The sequence below is a fragment of the Notechis scutatus genome, chromosome 3 (genome assembly GCF_049901735.1).
Source record: "Notechis scutatus isolate UNSWTSFEM ecotype Mainland chromosome 3, rNotScu1.2, whole genome shotgun sequence".
In the NCBI taxonomy this organism is placed as follows: domain Eukaryota; kingdom Metazoa; phylum Chordata; class Lepidosauria; order Squamata; family Elapidae; genus Notechis; species Notechis scutatus.
This window is the reverse complement of record NC_142011.1, coordinates 20765810-20785343: the sequence shown is the minus strand read 5'-3', so window position 1 is coordinate 20785343 and position 19534 is coordinate 20765810. Positions and strand designations below refer to the sequence as shown.

Sequence of the window (19534 nt, the reverse complement as noted above, 5' to 3'; positions counted from 1 at the left end):
ATTTCTTTTCCCCATCAATTAAAGTTGATAATTGACCGGCGCTCCTTCGCGTTTTTTTACGCGCCCCCCCCCCTTACCATTTGCTACATCCGGGAACTGCCGCTCGTCCGAATGGATGTGCTGGGGCTTCGCTTGCTTGCGCCTCGACATGGTGCACAACACGCATCGGGAGCAAAATAGTAGCAATTATTTTCTTCTTCTTCACAACAAATTCCTGGAGTTGGGAAATTACTCCCGAAGAGCGGAATGCGCATGTCAGAGTAATTATGATTATCAATAATGCATTGCGATTTATCATGGGTCCCTGACAGCTGATTGGCCTGAGTCCAAGAGCTCACAGATTATTCAAATAAGGTCCATTGATCAGGGAGCAGAAGGGGACGCTGGGCACTGTAGTCTCCCTCGCCCGCTCCTGTCCGCCCGGCTCGTCCGGATGATTGAAGGGTGGACGCCGGACGCCGCCGCGGACGCCGCGCAGGCGAGGGGTTTCGCGCAAGAGGCCCGCCGGCCCGATTGGGTGGTATTTCCCTGAAGGGAAGAGAGAGGGGAAAGAGCCGAGCAGCAGCTCTCGAGTCCATCTTTGAAAGTAAATAAAGAGCCGGGGCAGAACTGGTTTTTGTAAGCAGGCTGGACAAGCCGCCCCTGCCTCCCTTATCTTCCCCTCGCATTGTCTTCTGCCTCCAAGTTAGGGCTTGTCCGTGCGCGCGTGGAAAGCATCCCCACCCGCCCCCGTTACACTGAAGAAAACCACTGCCCCCGTCGTCCTCCTCCGGAGGAAGCTTTCGTGCAAACTTTATCCTTTACTCTTAAAAAAGGGGGGGGGGGAGAGAAAAGGCTGGCTTCAAAGATTTATTTGGCAATCAGAGCCGTCGAGTTCGAGAGAAAAAGAAGGAAAAGGGGAAATGGTCAAATCGCGATCGGCCATTGAGCGAATGTTTACTATTATTATTATTATTATTATTATTATTATTATTATTATTATTATTATTATTATTATTATTATTATTATTATTATTATTATTATTATTATTATTATTATTATTTATTATTTATTATTATTTATTTCAGTCAAAATGTCTTCCTTGAAATGTATTTCCAAAGCGTGTATGGGGAAAACTTACATTTGGACTGGCAAAAATCCGAAGGGCCACGAGATGGCAGAAGAGAGACGGTGAAATCTGGCTTGGCTGCCACCTGGTGCTTGTCCAGATGTGCGCAGCCCAGATGGGGTTGGTTCTAGGTTTGCAGGTTCTTTAGCTTATTTGCCTTGAAAGGGTGGGTGGGATTTCCACTTTGAGGAAGAAAGGGGGGGGATGTATAGAGGAGCTGAAGCCTGCATGAATCTGACAATCCGGTTTCAAGCAAATGTTCAAGATAAGATGGTCCTTGGGGGATAAAGGACAAGCTTCTTAAGATTTCCAAACTGTGAATGGATTACCTTGTAAAAGGTTGCAAATACAATTCTCCCTCATGACACAGAATATACAGCCTTTAAATGGGCTGAATTTCCACAATGGGCTCACCCAAAGTTAACTGAACTGTGCTTTATTGAGTTAACCCACTATTCTTAGTTTGTGTGACAGCCTGAATTGAGTTCACCAAAGTTAATTCTTGAATTGCTTTCTGGAATCAAATAGGACATCCAACACAGAAAATCACAAAAACCATAAACAGTTAACAACCAAAACTTAACTGGGTGTGGGTATGTTAAATTTATAACTCATTGGCTTAAGTGTGGGGTATAAACTCAGACATGAAATCCTAAACCAGCCTCCTAGTTGGGCTCACACAACACACTAAATATCAAATAGATATTTGACAAGTTTCTGGTTCAGTTTGCTTCAATGAAGGATAAAATAGGAAGCACAGATACACTCATCTTGAATGACAAGTTGTTTTGCAGACACAGTGTTCACAATGGGCAACATTAATTTATGTTTAAGTAGTTCACACATCTAAGCCCAAGCAAACAAGCTGCACAATGTTTTGGTTAGACAAAGATTTAATCCATGCCCTGGTTTTGGCTCACTAGTTGCTACTGTCCTTCTCTAACCTAATTCATACTTTCCACTAAGCCTTAAAGTGGTTTGAGTCTGGCTTAAGATCCTGTGGTGTGTATTCAGTGTGTGTGCACTTTCAAGTCAGACCTAACTTCTGAGAATTGCCTGGATGAGTCCTTGCAATTTTTGAACAAGATTTTGGAGGTGATTTGACATTGCTTGCTCGGTAGGGCTGAGAGAGGGACTGGCTGAAGTCACCCATCTGGTTTTGTGCCTAAGGCAAGACTTGGGCAGCATCTCCTGGTTTCTAGCCTGATGCCTCAACTACTATCTTAACTGGTTCTTATATTCAGTAGGTGACAATTTAAAAAAACTGGTTTGCTGCAATGTGAGAACCTAATCATTCTGAAAAGTGGCAGACATAGGAGAACTAAAGCTGGTTTTGATAACCTATATAAGACCATCTAGCAAATCCACATAGCACTTTTAATCATGTTTTTACTCCTCTTCTAGAGTAAGGAGAGTAATTCTCATGTTTTAAAATTCCCACTCTAGCAAGATTTTTCTCCTAGTTGATTAAGGGCTAAAAGATTTTGTTTAAAAAGTTGCAAATAAAACACAGCTGAGAGAACTGATAGTTTAATACATAATATAAGTAAAATTCAAGATAATTATGGTAGATTAGAAAAGAGTGAATAATTGTTAATGCAGAGTTCATTTATTCACTGTTTCATTTATGTAACTTATTTGTAATTTCAATGCTGTTTGAAACATTGAAATTAATTGTCAATGACTTACAAATTCAAGTATTTCTGTATCTCAAGTATGGTGCAGATTCTGCCTAACATACTAAGAAAAGCTCAGAATAATTGAACCGTGTACAAAGAAAACAAAAGATTTATACAAGGGACTGAGTATGTTAAATCTTGAGAAAAAGATGACTGGAGGGAGCGAACACTGTAAAGACCCTAAAAGGATCTTCTATAACATAGAAGGTTAACATTTGATGTCTATCATTCCAGAGTGCAGAAGATGGAGTGTTGGTTTTAAGTTACAGTAAGACAGATTCTGGTCGAATGTTAGAAAAAGCCAGTCAATCATAAGCACAACCCAACAAAGGAATCAATCTCCAAGGGAGATAATGAACCTTCTCAGTCAATGAGCTCAAGAGAAACCAGGCAACTGTCTGCCCTGCAATGAAAATTGGACTCAGTGGATGAAATGACCTCTCCCAACCAATTCTATGCCTGAAAATTTCCATTTTCCAATCAGATAAAAAGAAAGCCTTGTTGAATTTCTTACTACAGCACGTACAGAAATAGGAATCTGTCTGGCTGGGACTGGAGATTCATTTGTTGAGGATGCTTTAATTTGGGTCTGCATTGAGCAAAGAATTGGAGTCAATAGCTTAACTAGCTCCCTCCATTTTATGGGTCTAAGGAGAGTTCATCCAGCAAACAGTGACAGAAAAAGTGGGGCTTCAGCTAGAAAGTAGGGCAAATTTTGTCCAATGGTTAATAATAAAAAAAACAACTTTAGGTATGGGTTTAATCAGTGCCAATAACTCATTTTGTGGTTGTGTGCAAGACATTGCCCATAAAATGGCTGAACTTAGAATGGGCAAAAACACAACATAAATTACAAGACTACTAGTTTGATAATGAGTAATACAGGTAGTCCTCACTTAATGACTTGTCATTTAGTGGCCTTTTGATGTTACAACAGACCCCTCCAAAGGTACTTATGGCCTTTATTTGAAGTTCTGATGTCCACCCCTCCCATGGTCATTTGATTGCATTCATGTTTGCATCCATTTGCAATTTGTTGGGTTTTTTTAACCAGAAACCGGCATTGACTTCCATTTTCCAGCAAAAAATATGCATTGGCTAAAATGGATTTGCTTAACAATTTGCTTTATGACCACGGTATTTACTTAATAACTATGGCAAAAAAAGACATAAAATTGGATTGCTCATATGAGGTCCCACTTAATGACTAGCATGATTTATTATCATAATTTTGGGCTCAATTACAATCATAAGTCTATGACTACCTCTATAGTTGTGTCAATGTAAAGAATTATATTCCATACCTCCCAGAAAGTTTATTTTCCTTAGAGATGCAGTCAAAATTTACATTCAGTTAAAATATTTTAGAAATATTTATATAGAAACATGTTCACATATTTAATAGGTTCACTTCATAATGAACATAGAAAACAGCTATATCACTTTATTTTGAGTAAGCCAAATTAAGTTTGCAACTTCAGGTAATACTTTGTGGTAAAGAGGCTTACAAATTTAGACAGAAATTTGTAATACAAGTAGTAAATAAAAGAAGTAATGTCAAACATTTCCGTCCTCTGAGGGGAGTTTATAAGAGGAGCATATCTGAAGAAAGTTTTTGGTAATTCTGAAGCCTGGATGGTGCCCCAATAGGAGAATTTAAAATACTGTATATAGGGTGAGGTTCTTAACCCTGTTTCGGAGTCCCTGAAAGAAAGTGATCACAGGGAGTTTAGGAAAAGCAAGCCTGTATAGGGGCAGATAATATCCTTCAAAATAGGAAGGGCTACTGCATAGAGTAAGGCAAAGACTTCTTCTTGGCTCCTTATCTGAGGGAAACCTAGATCTAATAATGGGTTAAATTTATAGAAGGCTATATAGTTCAAAGGAAGATTGTGATTATGATTCTCACTCTTTTTGGTGAGAACCAACAGAGAATGCAGCCAGTTATTTTGAGAAGATGGGTTTAGTCTTTCTATTTTCAAGCAGATGCTTAAACAGGTTGTATAATATTTACATTGAGTAGGACAGGGGTCCCCAACCGCCGGTCCGCGGACCGGTACCGGGCCGCGGAACAAGCCTTACCGGGCCGCTGGTTGCTGGGCGCCGCCATCTTTTTTGGTAAAAAAGCAATTTTTCGTCAAAAAGATGGCGGCGCTAGCGTTGGTGAGCTTTTCGGGTAGAAAGCCATTTCTACCCGAAAAGCTCACCAGAAGCGCTGGCGCCGCTTTTGACGAAAAATCACTTCCGTGACGCCACCGGAAGTGATTTTCGTCAAAAAGATGGCGGCGCCCAGCTGACGCCGGAACCGGGCCGCGGCGCCCAGCTGACGCCGGAACCGGGCCGCGGCGTCGAAAAGGTTGGGGATCCCTGGAGTAGGAGACTGCAAATTAGTTTTTTTTTAAAAAAAAACAACAACAACTGGTTTAGTTCTTTATTTATTAGAATCATGTTTCTACCTGACCACTCGAGTAATTCAATTCTATGATTATTGCTAGGAAGAATTTTCATGGAACTCAGTATGATTTTAGAGAAACATGTACACACTCTAAAAAAAAAACCTGTCAAACAAATAGCAGGCTATTTTAAGGGGAAAACAGAAAAGACACATTGTAAGCAAGAAATCAATTAATGGAATTCATTTTTGTAAGATGTTATGCCCGCCACTCTGAACTGAATGAGCTAGCAACATCAGTTGCTAATAATTGTGTGTTAAAACTGAGCTGTTCTATTGTTGACTAGGCTTCTAACCACCAAACGTTTGTTAATAATCTCACAGCTGAAACTCCTAATAATGGGTTTGAGAAATCTGACTTGGGTTATTAACGGGGGGCGGGGGAATCTATTTTGCGGGAAAAAGCACAGTAATTAAAACATCTCCAGGAATGTGTCGTGTGTCCTTATTACAAATGAAAGTGTTGACTGTCCTTAAACAAATAAATAGGATTCTGAAATTACAGAATAACAAGAGTTGGAAAAGACCTTGGAGATCTAGTCCAACCCACTGCTCAAACAGGAAACACTATACTACTTCAGACAAATGGTTGTGCGCAAAGCAACAACATGCATACTACTCCAGTGACATTTGTGGGACTCCATATACTGTATATGAATATTCCAAAATCACACAGATTGTGAAAGCTTATTGTTTTTCAGGGAGCTTACCCCAACTCTTGTAGAATTTTAGGGGCAGGAATGCCGTCATCCCATTGGATCGGATGAACCTCATGTGATCATGCCATCATTTATTTATTTGGAAATTTGATGTCTAAAAGACCATTGAAGCTAAATCATAGTTTATTTTAAGCAAAGGATTTTGAATAAAACCACTGTCCATTGAATGCACACATCAAGATAAATCAATAAAACAAGATTTGTAAATTGCTGCCTGGTTACGCTCAGCTAAAGTAACCATATCTGGGTGAGAAGTTGCTGGTTACTTTTTACCGTTCTACCATTGAGAGCATTTTGGCATACTGTGTAATGGTGTAGTATGCTGGATGCTTTGCAGTGGATAAGAAGATGCTCCAGAGAGTTATAAACACAGCACAAAGAATCATCGGTTGCTCTCTTTCTTCTCTGGAAGAGATTGCAAAGACCAGACTCCTCTCTAGAACACTAAAAAATCTCCATCATCCTGGACATTCATATTTTGATCCGTTACCATCAGGAAGGCGTTATAGGTGTCTTAAAATGAGGACTAATAGGTTGAGAAACAGTTTCTTTTCCAAGGCAGTAATTGTCCTGAATCAAACAGTACATTTGTGATTTAGTTCTATTATTATTATTATAATTATTTTAGTTTTTAAATCCTCTGTAGTGTGATTGTGATGTGGTGTTTGGGACACTGTGCTGGAGCCGCTTTCAAATTTCATTGTATTTATGGAATGCAATGACAATAAAGCTATTCTATTCTATTCTATTCTATTCTATTCTATTCTATTCTATTCTATTCTATTCTATTCTATTCTAAATATTACAGTTAACATGATAGAGAGGGATTATGCAATTAAAAGAGTGATTGAGTTCTAAAGCCCCCCATCCTGATGATGTTTTGAAAGACATAGAAAACTTAGCTTATTCTCTCCAACTTTGATTGGTGAACCCCTGTAAGATTTTGTCTTGTACGATATTTTTCTATTTGCATGCTTCTCCTCTCCCAGAACATATTTGTTTTTTTAATGTGGCATTTTATATGTCAAGTTAGTTGAAGTTAGGTGTTTTTTAAATTTTATTTTTAATTGTCCCAAAGGTGCTTTTTCAAGAGGCAACTGGAGCTCAAGAAGTTTCTTGGATGAGAAGTGAAGGTCTTCAAAGAAAAAAACCAGACAGTCCAGTTGCCTCTTGAAAAAGCATCTTTGGCAAAACCATGACCTGGATGACTGAAAATCTCCATAGATGTCTATTTTTAATTGATAAATAAACAATTATTTAATTTTAAAATAAGCAAATAGGATGAACCCGTTTCATACCCATACATCTGAACTTCAGGAATTATTATTAAATGCTGTTTTTAGATTGACACATAGGGGTAGGTAGCCTATAGCACAGTGGTGGCTAACCTTTTTGGGCTGCTGTGCCAAAAATTGTGCATGCGCTTGGGTGCCAGCACCCAGAGGCTACCCCCTGTGCATGCACACGCAATCCCCACCACCACCCCCTTACCTGCACCGCGCCTCCCAGCTGATTTTCAGCCTCCCAGAGGCTTGATGAAAGCTTCTGCAGCCCCCAAAATAGGCCCGTTTCATATTTACAGGAAGTGATGAAACGGGCCTATTTTTTGGGCTGCAGAGGCTTTCCTCGAACCTCTGGGGCTGAAAAAGGCCTCAAACAGGCCGAAAATTGGTGCCAGCTGCGAGGGGCGCACATGCGCAGTGAGGTAAGTTTGCCTGTGGCTCGCGTGCTGGCACAAATGGATCTGCGTGCCACCTGTGACACGCGTGCCATAGGTTTGCCAACATGGCTATAGCATGTCAAAGGTTGCTGAACTACAATTCCAGGAACAAGATTAAGGTGCAATTCAGCAACATCTGGTATGGTACAGACAGTGGCACATACAGATGTGTATTAATTTCTAAAAGATGGTGGGTTGTTGTGATACAAGCCACACCCCTTCAGTAGATGTGTTGATGTCACATACATGAATACAAGAATTGCAGCCTGCATCATGGTGCCACACTTGAGATCTTGCAGATTTTGACAACGGTCCTACCCCAATGGCCCTGATTATAAGTTGTCTACCTCTGCCCGAAGCCTTGGCATACTTTGAGTACAGGTATGTCCTCCACTTATGACGGCAATTGAGCCCAAAATTTCTGTTGTTAAATAGCAATTGCAATTTTGCTAGCAATAGCACTTAGACAGTGCTTTACAGCCCTCTCTAAGTGGTTTACAGAGTCAGCCTCTTACCCCCAACAATTTGGGTCCTCATTTTACCCACCCCTGAAGAATGGAAGGCTGAATCAACCTTGAGCCTGGTGAGATTCGATCTGCCAATTGCAGTCAGTCGGCAGTTAGCAGAAGTAGCCTGCAATACTACGTACTAACCACTGCACCCCTGTGGCTCATAAATGAGCCACTTGTTAAGTTTTGACCCATTTTACAATCTTCCTTGCCACAATTGTTAAGTGAATCACTGTAGTTGTGAAGTTAATAAAGCAGCTGCTAAGTGAATCTGGCTTCCCCATTGACTTTGCTTATCAGAAGGTCACAAAAGGTGATCACATGATCCTGGGACAGTAAAAGTCATAAGTATGAACCAGTTGCCAACCAGTTGCCAATTTTGATCACATGAGCATGGGGATGCTGTAAAGGTGGTAACTGTGAAAAATGGTCATTAAGTCAATCTTTTTCAGTGCCATTGTAACTTTGAACAGTCACTAAATGACCTGTTGTAAGCCGAGGACTTCCTGTAGTATTTTGGTCTAGAGCAGTGGTGGCAAACCTTTTTCGGCTTCCATGCCAATAATTGTACATGCGCTCGTGCTCACGTGCCAGCACCCAGAATGCAATGCGTGCTGCCATCCCACACCCCCTGCACTTGCACGCGTGATCCCCCCACAGTGTGCTGCGCACCTGTGCATGCGCACGCGATCCCTCCACTGCGCACCACGCACCTGCACCTGCGTGTGCAATTCCCCCACCGCACACCACGTGCTTCTGCACATGTGCATGCGATCGCACCCCCACGCACTGTGTCTCTGCGCATGCATGCGCAATGACCCCCATGTGCCATCCATCTGCGCATACACGTGTGACCCCTCCGTGTGCTGCACGCCTCTGCACATGCGCACGCGCCCCCCCGTGGACATCGCACATCTCTGCGCATGCGCGTTTGTCTCCCGCGCCCCCCCATGCATGTGCGCCAGATACCCGACAGTTAGCTGTTGGGCAGTGGCAGCATGCGCGCTTGCGCAGTAAGGCTCTTCCGGGCGAGCTCTCACGTGCCGGCAGAAGAAGCTCAGCGTGCCACTTCTGTGACACATGCCATAGGTTCGCCAACACAGGTCTAGAGTGTGGTTATTCAGTCGTCAGTTTTTCCAGTCTTCAGATATAGAGCCCCGGGGGGGAAAATGGTTTTCTACCTTAAGCCCTGATGGCTTCATAAACGCATTTATACCATTTTCTCAGCAGCAATACAAAAGTGGTTTTCTAGGGATGTGTCTTCAAGCTTCCAAGTTTAACCTGTAGCCCTGCAATTCCACGGAGGGAATTCAAAGTTACAACAGCACCGAAGAAGTCACTTACGACTGTTTTTCCACACTCCCAACCGTTGCAGAATCACCACAGGCACGTGATCAAAATTCAACCGCTTGGCAATTGGCATGTACATATGACCCTTGCGGTGTCCCGAGGGTCATGTGATCCCCTTTTGCGACCTAACAAGCAGAGTCAGTGAGGAAGCCAGATTCATTTAACAGCCGTGTTACCAATTTAACAACGTCAGTGATTTGCTTAACAACTGTGATAAGAAAGGTTGTAAAATGGGTGGGAAAACTCATTTAATAGTTGTCTTGCTTAGCAACAGAAATTTTGGGCCCCAATTGTGTTTGTAAGTTGAGGACTGCCTGTGTATTATTTACAAAGTCTGGATTCTAAACTTTTAAGATAGTTTTTGTTTACTTGTGATTTTAGCATGTTGTATGAACTTAACAACTGTGGTCATGACTAGTGTTTTAATATGATGGCTAAACTAAAATGTAGTTGATTAAAGGATGGTTAAGCAGGCTTTGGCTTAGTGCAAAATATGAACTGGGAGAGAAAGAGCACGATTATCCAGTTAGGTTCATGAGATTTGATTCACAAAAATGCACAATATGGAAGAGCTCCTTTGTGAGGAGAAAAATTGGAGGGAGGGGGGGCACAGGAAATTCCCATTTGTGTTTGTTTGCTTTCCTTGTTTTCACTACCATAATTTCTGCTAACAAGACTCCAATAACTATTTCTCTGTATTTGGGAATGCACGTCGCTCAACTTACGATATAATACAATAATCAGTTTATAATAGTTATAGACCAGAGACCAGAACAAATAAAAACACTCAGTAAATATATAATTAAAAATTCTAGTATAAAATAATAAATAACAACTAAAATCTATGATAAAATCCAGTCTCTCAATTATACGTGATCTAAGTATACTAAAATTACAATTATGCTCAACTTATGGAAGGAGGAATCGGCACAGTCATAATAAGAAAGGAACAGATATCTGGAACAGGCAACTTTGAGCAAAACTTCTGTCAGTGTAAAAGAAAGCTGAAAAAGGTTTATAGGAACTGTAATATTTTGAAAGAGACATGAACTGGCTCCACTGCCTGGAAGAATGACAAGTATGTGGGCTAGGCAGAGAAACAAACAAATGCCGGGATGTTTGTTAAAACGCCTAAGCTTTTCATCTCATCCAAGGTAAACAGCATCAGATGTATTTTTTCACAGTATGAAACAACAGCCCCTGCTCTAGGGGGAAGGAGGGATTGGGGGAAAGCAGGGATTAATTTCATCCACCATTAAGGTTTAGACTGTGATGAATCCAGGCATGGATCGTCCAACCAGACCGATTTGCAAATTTCTGCTATGTAAAACTCACGTATACATAAGGCTTGAATTGAATGATTCACCGGGTGAAAAGAGTGGCATTTTAGTTCATACTTCTCATTCAGGCCATATAGAACTGGATTGGGAAATTGGCCCATTCTTCCTAGTTTCAAAATCCCAAAGATTATCAGCAATTTATTATTTTGGAGTAGCCTTTTAGCCTCTCCCCTTATTTTTTTTAAATAGAGGCAGTCATCGATTTAAGAAAATTGACCCCAGAATGTTTGTTGCTAAGTGAGACATTTGACAAGTGAATTTTCCCCCGTTCTACAACCTTTCTTGCCACAGTTGTTAAGCGAATCACTGCAGTCATTAAGTTAGCAGTCATTAAGTTAGTAACAGTAACTGCAGTCGTTAAGTTAGAATCACCGCAGTCCAGGGATGGGATTCAACCGGCGTGACTACTACTTTCCCCATTGATTTTGTTTGTCAGAAGTTTGCAAAAGAGGACTGCATGATCCTGGGACACTGCAACCGTCATAAATATGAATCAGTTGCCAAGCATCCAAATTTTGATCACATGACCCATGGTCATAAGTGTGAAAAACAGTTATCAGTCACTTTTTTCAGTGCTGTTGTAACTTCAAACATTCGCGGAATGAACTGTGGTAAGTTGTGGACTAGTAAATAACTCTGAAAATAGATACATGAAGACTCGGGTAAATTTAATACTTATTTTGAGTGGAATCCCTCCCTGTTCCCCAAACAAAAAAGAGCTGAACATGTTAATCAGTGTTGGGATTCCAAATCTTTTCCTACTAGTTCTATGAGAGCGTGCTTTGCGCGTGCACTTGCACTTTGTGTACAAGTAGCACTCAAAGACTGCCTCAAAGACCACTTAAAAACTCAGCTGGTGAGCGGAGTGTTTTTTAGCTCAGCTGAGGTAAAAAACAAGGGAATATAGGACGGAACAGTGGGGGTGAGTGGGCGGAGCCAGCCAGAGGTGATATTTGCCAGTTCTCTGAACTACTCAAAATTTCCACTACTGGTACGCCAGAACCAGTCCGAACCGGCTGAATACCACCTCTGACGTTACTTTCCCTGCTCTAGTGACATATTTGAGTCAGGACTGTGTTTCCTCTGACCCTCAAAGGCTGGAAGATAACGTAGAGTGAACTGTCTTTTAAATGTGGATGAGGGGAAAGGGCCACTTCTGGTCTGAAATCTGATACATATAAGCATAGGAATAGAGTGATCTGTGGCATAATTGCACGGAATTACAGGTAGTTCTTGACTTACGACCACAACTGACCACAACATTTGTACTAATTGACCCCAAAATGTCTGTTGTTAAGTAAGGTTAAGTTCACGCCCCCATCCATTTTACAAATTTTCTTGCCACAGTTACTAAGTGAATCACTGCAGTTGATAAATTAATAACCTGGTTGTTAAATGAATCTGGCTTCCCCATTGACTTTGCTTGTCAGAAGGTTACAAACGATGAATACATGATCTTGGGACACAGCAACTGTCGTAAGTATGAACCAGTTGCCAAGTGTCTGAATTTTGATCACGTGACATGGTTCATGCTGCAACAGTTGTAAGTGTGAAAAACAGTCATAAGTCCCTTTTGTATCTTTGAATGGTCACTAAAGGAACTGTTGTAAGCCAAGGACTACTTGTGGTTCAATTTTTTTTAGAAAGGCATTTCAGGAAGGCAGGCAATATTTGATTATCAGTGTGGCATATTGGTAGACAAGTTCTGAGCAAACAGACCCACATTTTCAAGAGACACCAACTTAGATTTGCACCAAAGCCTATGATCAAATAGTTACTTAGCTACTATGGAGTTCTTTTGATAAATGTAGCTTGCTTGTGTCATAGGACAACAGGCCAAATGCATGTGCCTCCAGAGAGTGTTATACTGCAAGTCCCATAATCTCTTGCCTTTAGCGATAGCGATAGCACTTAAGCTTATATACTGCCTGACAGTGCTATACAGTACCCTCTGAGTGTTTTACAATGTCAGCATATTGCCCCCAACAATCTTCACCGACATTGGAAGAATGGAAGGCTGAGTCAACCTTGAGCCCCGTCAGGTTTGAACTCCAGGCTGTGAGCAGAGTTTGCCTGCAATTGCAATAGCACTTAGACTTATATACCACTTCACAGTGCTTTACAGAACTCTCTGAGTGGTTTACAGAATCAGCGTATTGTCCCCAATAATCTGGGACCTCATTTTACGAACCGCGGAAGGATGGAAAGCTGAGTCAATCTTGAGCCAGTGATTCTTGAGAATCGAACTGCTGAACTGATGGCAATCGGCAGACAGCAGAAATTAGCCTGCAATGCTGCCTTCTAACCACTGCACTACCAGGGCTCCTATCTAGAGCTAATGAAGTGGAAAATATAATCATAGAATAACAGAATTGGAAGGTACCTTGGAGGTCATCTAGTCCAACTCCCTGCTTGAACATGAGAATCTATTCCAAATAATAGCCTCTACCAGGATCCAGTGGTAGGATTCAATTTTTTTTAATACCAGTTCTGTGGGTGTGGCTTGGTGGATGTGGCAGGGGAAGGATACTGTAAAATCTCCAGTCAGAGGTGGTATTTGCCGGTTCTCCGAACTACTCAAAATTTCCGCTACCAGTTCTCCAGAACTGGTCAGAACCTGCTGAATACCACCTCTGCTAGGATCGAACTCACAGCTTCCTGATTGTGAGGCAAGAGTTCCACCTCTAGGGATATCTGGAATTGATATCTGGAAGATGTCAATTGGTATATCCTTCCCATGAGGTTATGTTCTGGATTGCACTTTGTCAAATTATCACAGGTTATGGGAATTAAGAGTCCAAACAACTGGAAAGCACTAACTTGTCTATTCCAGTTCTGAATAGGCATGAACAGGTTCGAATCCCTGTAGAACAGTGAAGTTTGTTGAGTGCCCTTAGGCTGTTTCCACTGCCCAAGTTAGCATATCATTAAATGTATTTTTATTAAATCATGGTTTATAGAATAAATCATAATTGGCTACATTCTCACAATATATTGTAAGAGAAAATTAAGCAAAAACAGAAAAAACCCCATCTGATAGCTTAGTGTATCAGTAGATAAAGAGTTAAAGGAATGTCTCAGTTAAAGAGGCTAGTTTGTCAGCTGAAGCTGACAGCCTGGGTTCAAGCTTCTAGCACTTTGCAATGGAGTGAGCTCCCGCTACTAGGCCCCCTCCTACCCGCTGAGAAGTTCAAAAGCATATAAATGCAAGTAGATAAATATGTACCACTTTGGTGGGAAGGTAACAGCATTCCATTGTGCTTCGGTGTATAGTCATGCTGGTCACATGACCACAGAAATGTCTTCAGACAATGTTGGCTCCCTTGGCTAAGAAATGGAGATGAGCACTGCCTCCTACAGTCAGAAATAACTGGATAAGGGAAACCTTTACCCTTGATAAAAGGGTAGATAAAATAGAGAAGAGGGACACTCATATCCATTGCTTTTAGCTCCCTGGAGAAAAGCTTATTTTTATTGTATTGGAACAATCCTAGGCAAAGAAAGAAACACTTCTGAGTCAGATATATTTCAAGGATTTCTTCCAAGATGCTTGTAGCATGCACATGAAATAATGTGTAGCCTTTCCCAAATGAAGACTGATGTACATACAGGCTTCAATGAAACAATTTAAAATACACACACACACACACACATTACAATATTATATAATTTTATATATATTGTAGATTAGTACATCTAGGAATGGTACAAAAAATCAGATGGCACACTAGGACACACCATATACCAGAAGAAAACACACACCAACCTCTACCTCAATGCCCAATCCCACCACCACCCAGCACAGATAAACTCCGTGGCCAAAACACTAATCGCCAGAACCAAACGCCTGGCAGACAAGACACACATAAAGACTGAACTATGCACCCTGACCAAAGTACTGACAGCCAATGGCTTCCACAAAAGCAAAATCACAGGCCTGATCCACAAAAACACACTAGACATAATAGAGACCTAGAAGATGAACAGACCTATGGAACAGCTGTCCTGTCTTACATAAGAGGTACAACAGACAAAATCAGTAAGATACTACACAGGAATCACATCAAGACTGCCTTCAAAACAGACAGAAAAATAGCAGCCATTCTAAGAAACCCCAAAGATAAAATTGTCCTGGAAAACCAAGGTATGTATGAAGTCCCCTGCGCATCATGCCCTGCCACATACATCAGACAGACCAATAGAAGAATAAGTACCCGCCTTGATGAACACAAAAATGCAGTAAAAAAGCTGGAACACAAAAATACAGTAAAAAACCTGGAACACATTTCCTCACTAGTCCAACACATGAAAGCCACAGGTCATAACATCGACTTCAAGGCACCAAAACCCTAGCCACTATAGAAAACCCCAGCTACGGAATTATCAGAGAAGCCATAGAGATTGAAAAACGACCTGAAAGCATGAATAGAAGAGATGACTCCACCAGACTGTCAATTATCTGGAAGCCTGCACTCACAAGGAAAAAGAATCTCCACACCACAAGCCAAGCAAACACCTGGGCACAAACAGACCCCCACTGATACCTCCAGCCCAAACACACCCCAGCCAGCCACCCAGATGAAACCTAGCTTCCTAATAAACGATAGCCAGCCATTCACCTGAAGCCAAGCAGTGCTGAAAGCCTCCAATACACAAAACACAATGTTGTCAGCTAATCAAGACAAAAAAACACTACAAAACAGGCAGAAGATATTAGAAACACCAATCAAGCAGAACACAGCAAACTCCAAGACCAATAAACACAGACCAAGACTCCCAACCAATCAGGATGAAGAAAGAACCATTCTAACAAAGCATAAGGCTAGCACCAAATTTAAAACAGAAACGGCTGCGAAAGCCTGACACACACGACGAAGATGAACCTAATACACAAGCCTGATGATGGCAGATGAGATTCTGCCGAAACGTCACTACAACTTTAAAAGCACAACTATAAAGACGTGGGAAAATACCTGAACAAAGCCATACATACATACATACATACATACATACATACATACATACATACATACATACATACATATAATGCTAAGCTTACAATTGGTTGCTAGCAACTGTTCAAAGTTATAATGGATCCCCAAAAGATATGACCAGATTTTGAAGTTCCAACAGACCCACAGACCCTCCGCAGACACATTATTACATTTTGGGTGCTTGGCAACCAGCAAAACTTTATGGCTGTTTGCAGTGTCCCACAGTCACATAACTGCAATTTTTGTCACTTTTTGCCAGTTTCCAGTATTTATTGTGACAGTTTGTGTCAAAACTGACACATTAGAAAAAAAGAGATTCATTAACAACCACTGCAAAAAAAATGTTGTAAAATCAGGCATGTGGGACCCATTTAATAATTTAAAAAATATAAAGGACTACCTGTATCTATGATGCATTTGTAATAAATATAAAATAATGAAAAAGCATGTGAATGAACGAGCAATTCCTCAGATGCAAATGTCCAATTTAGTAAAATACTCCCACTCCCATTTCTTGGTTGTTCTGTTGTATGCTTGATCTCCAATTTTCATTTTATATTTTGGATTTATATATTGTTGCTGGTTGTTAGATTATTTTCTTTGTTTTTACTTCTGTTTGATTTATTGTTGTTTACCTTATATGACACCCAGAGTCTTACTGTCTCAGTTGAGTGGCCTTATAAATCTTGAAAATAAATACATGAATAACTAAAAAAGAATGAGCCCATCTCTATAGGAAAGACTTAGCACTGAAGGCAGGTCAAATTATTTTAGCACTGAAGGTACAACAGCTCATAAGATTTCACTCCTGGCTACAAAAATACAATATTTATAATCTATAATTACTTAATGTGATTATTTAAATCAATAATTAACTAATTGTTAGTCTGGAAAGAGTGAACAAAAAAGCAACAAAGATCATTAGAGGGCTGAAGTCTAAAACGTATAATGAATGGTTGCAGGAACTGGCTATGTCTAGTCTACCGAAGAGAAGGACTAAGGGTGACATGAGATCAATCTTCCAATATCTGAGGGGCTGTCACAAAGAAGAGTAGGACAACCTAATTCTTCAAAGCACCTGAAGGCAGGACAAGAAGTTATGGATGAAAGCTTATCAAAGAGAGATCCAATCTAGAATTAAGGAGAAATTGCCAGACAGTGAGAACAATCAATTAGTGGAATGGCTTGCCTTCAGAAGTTGTGGGTGCTCCATCACTGGAGATTTGACTGGAATGGTGTAGGGTCTCCTACTTGGACAGGAAATTGGACTAGAAGATCTCCAATGTCCCTTCCAAATCTGTGAGGTGGGCTGGGCTGAGAAAGAGTGACTTTCCCAAGGTCATCCAGCTGGCTTTCACTCTTAATGTGAATAAACCAGCCTATAATTTCTTACCATTCAAAATCTCTTAATTATACCTTTGAGATCATTGGGAATTAAGTGTTCAAGTTATGAAATATTACTCATGCAATCAAATATTCATCATGAGTGAATAGAATATTCTAAAGTAACATCTAGATGGATAGTAACATGTCAACTCAGAACCATGCAACATGTCAACTCAGAACCATGTAAAACTAGCTATGTCACCTAAGACTTAAAGTCTGGTTTTGAATTATCCCATTTTTCGGATATACAGAGTATATTTAACCAGGGGTGGGATACAATTTTTTTAACAACCAGTTCTGTGGGTGTGGCTTAGTTGGTGGGTGTGGCTTGGTGGTAATGTGACTGGCTGGGCATGGCCAACTCAACATCATTCACATCGAGGCATACATCTCCTCGCCTGGCCTCTCGTGACTGTGGGGATGCTGCAATAGTTGTAAGTGTGAAAAATGTTTATAAGTCACTTTTTTCAGTGCCATTGTAACGTTGAATGGTCACTCCACACAAGCAAAGTACCAGCAAAGGAGAGAAAAAAAATTCCAGAGAAGTTCCTGAGACAGGAAGTCTAGTCCTGCCAAGACTGTAATAAGGGTTACAGAGAGGCAGTTTCTGTAAGCAACATCAGAATGTTTCCTTCCTGCTTTCCTTACAGGATTAGGCCAGTAATTTCTTCTAACAACTGGTTCTCCCAACTGCTTAGAATGTTAACAACTGGTTCTAGCGAATAGGTGCAAACTGGTAGAATCTCACCCCTGTATTTAACCATAAACTAACAAAAAAGAATGAACTTGCATGCTAAACCACCAGAATACAAACGAAGGTTCAGCTAACCAAGCTAAGCCTTTGCTAGATCTTCACTGCAAATGATTAAATGTGTTTTAGAGTTTGTAAGACCTAGCTTTGCTCCTACATAAATGTATTTAATTACAGCTACCAAAGCATCTTTTGGAGACTTGTTCAGAGATTTTTTAGTCAAAAGTGATGCACAGAATAAGAAATAAATTTTGTATACTTTTCATCAACAAGCTAGCAATTATTTTGTGAGTCATCATCTTTGATGTTTTGTTTTATGGCTTATTCCATAAGGGGTTTAATTAAGCAACTATTTTTAGTCAGAATAATTTTAATTAAAATAAAACATAATGCTTTGGGGAGGGGGAAAGAGAGATTTTCATAGAAACTTTCCCAAGTTTCAAAAATTTTATATTATATTCTTTTATGTTTTAGATGGACAAAAAGATTGAGGAAATATTATGTGCAATTAAGATATGTATAGCTATGTTTTTCTTTAAAATTACAATTGCATACAGTATGTTTTGATAAGTGAATTTATTCAGGTGATGTTGAAAGACACATATCTTTTTCACTTCATTCATCAATGACAGGAAGTTATAACCCTTGTTGCTGAAGCCTGTGAATGGCTAACCAGAAATAAACAGGTGGGATTCTACCGGTTTGGCCTGGTTTGGCCAAACCGGTAGCTCCAAAGATCATCTGGAAGCGAACCAGTTTGCTCTGATGATCAGCTGCTGGGCCCGCCTGCCCACCCCAGCTCCATAATGACCTTTATTTCCTGCTTTTGATGCTCAGCTGCATCGCGCAGCACAGTAGATTGCCACCATCAGCTGTTGAAGAGACAGGGAGAGTGCGCAGGAGAAGGTCAATAGGAACACCTCTGCGTGCGTGTAAACCGTGTGTTTGCCACGCATGTGTGTAAAGCACACGTGCATGCGCAAATCATGCCCACCAAACCATGCCCACTGAACTGGTGATAAACCAATTTGGATCCCACCCCTGGAAATAAATCATATATAGACAATAGGCTTAATAGAGGAAAACATATTGTACCAATAGAAAATAATATTTGTAGATCAGTGTTGAATTGTGGGGTCCTTGGTGCTTTTTGAACTTGGTTATTTCCTTGCGGACGTTTCATTGCCAATCTAGATAACATCATCACTCCATTGATGATGTTATTCAGCTTGGTAATAAAACATCTATAAGCACATAACCAAGCTCTGAGAACATTTAAGAATTCCATAGAAAAAATAATAAGGAAATGCAACTTGAAGACCCTCATTATTAGGGATGTAGTTTTTGTAATTAACCACGTTTTATATCAAAATTAACCAATGTTTTGGAGTCTGTCCATTGAAAAAGCAAAGCACCACTAGCAATCTTGGTGCAGAAAATAGGATGGTATATGCATGTGATACAACAGCTAACAGATAAGAAAAGAGAGCAGTGGACAGATTTCCCTAACATTCTCCTTTTTCAG

The 19534-nt window shown here is 40.5% G+C and overlaps 1 protein-coding gene across 1 annotated transcript in view; it reads right to left on the bottom strand.

Moving 5' to 3' along the window:
- Positions 1-250, bottom strand: part of SALL4 (spalt like transcription factor 4) — a 31715-nt gene extending 31465 nt beyond the window's left edge. The window contains exon 1 of the mRNA XM_087959277.1: positions 78-250. Within this exon, the coding sequence (XP_087815403.1) occupies positions 78-150 (73 nt within the window). The 5' untranslated portion in view covers positions 151-250. The remainder of the gene's footprint in view (positions 1-77) is intronic.
- Between the last annotated feature and the right edge of the window lie 19284 nt (positions 251-19534).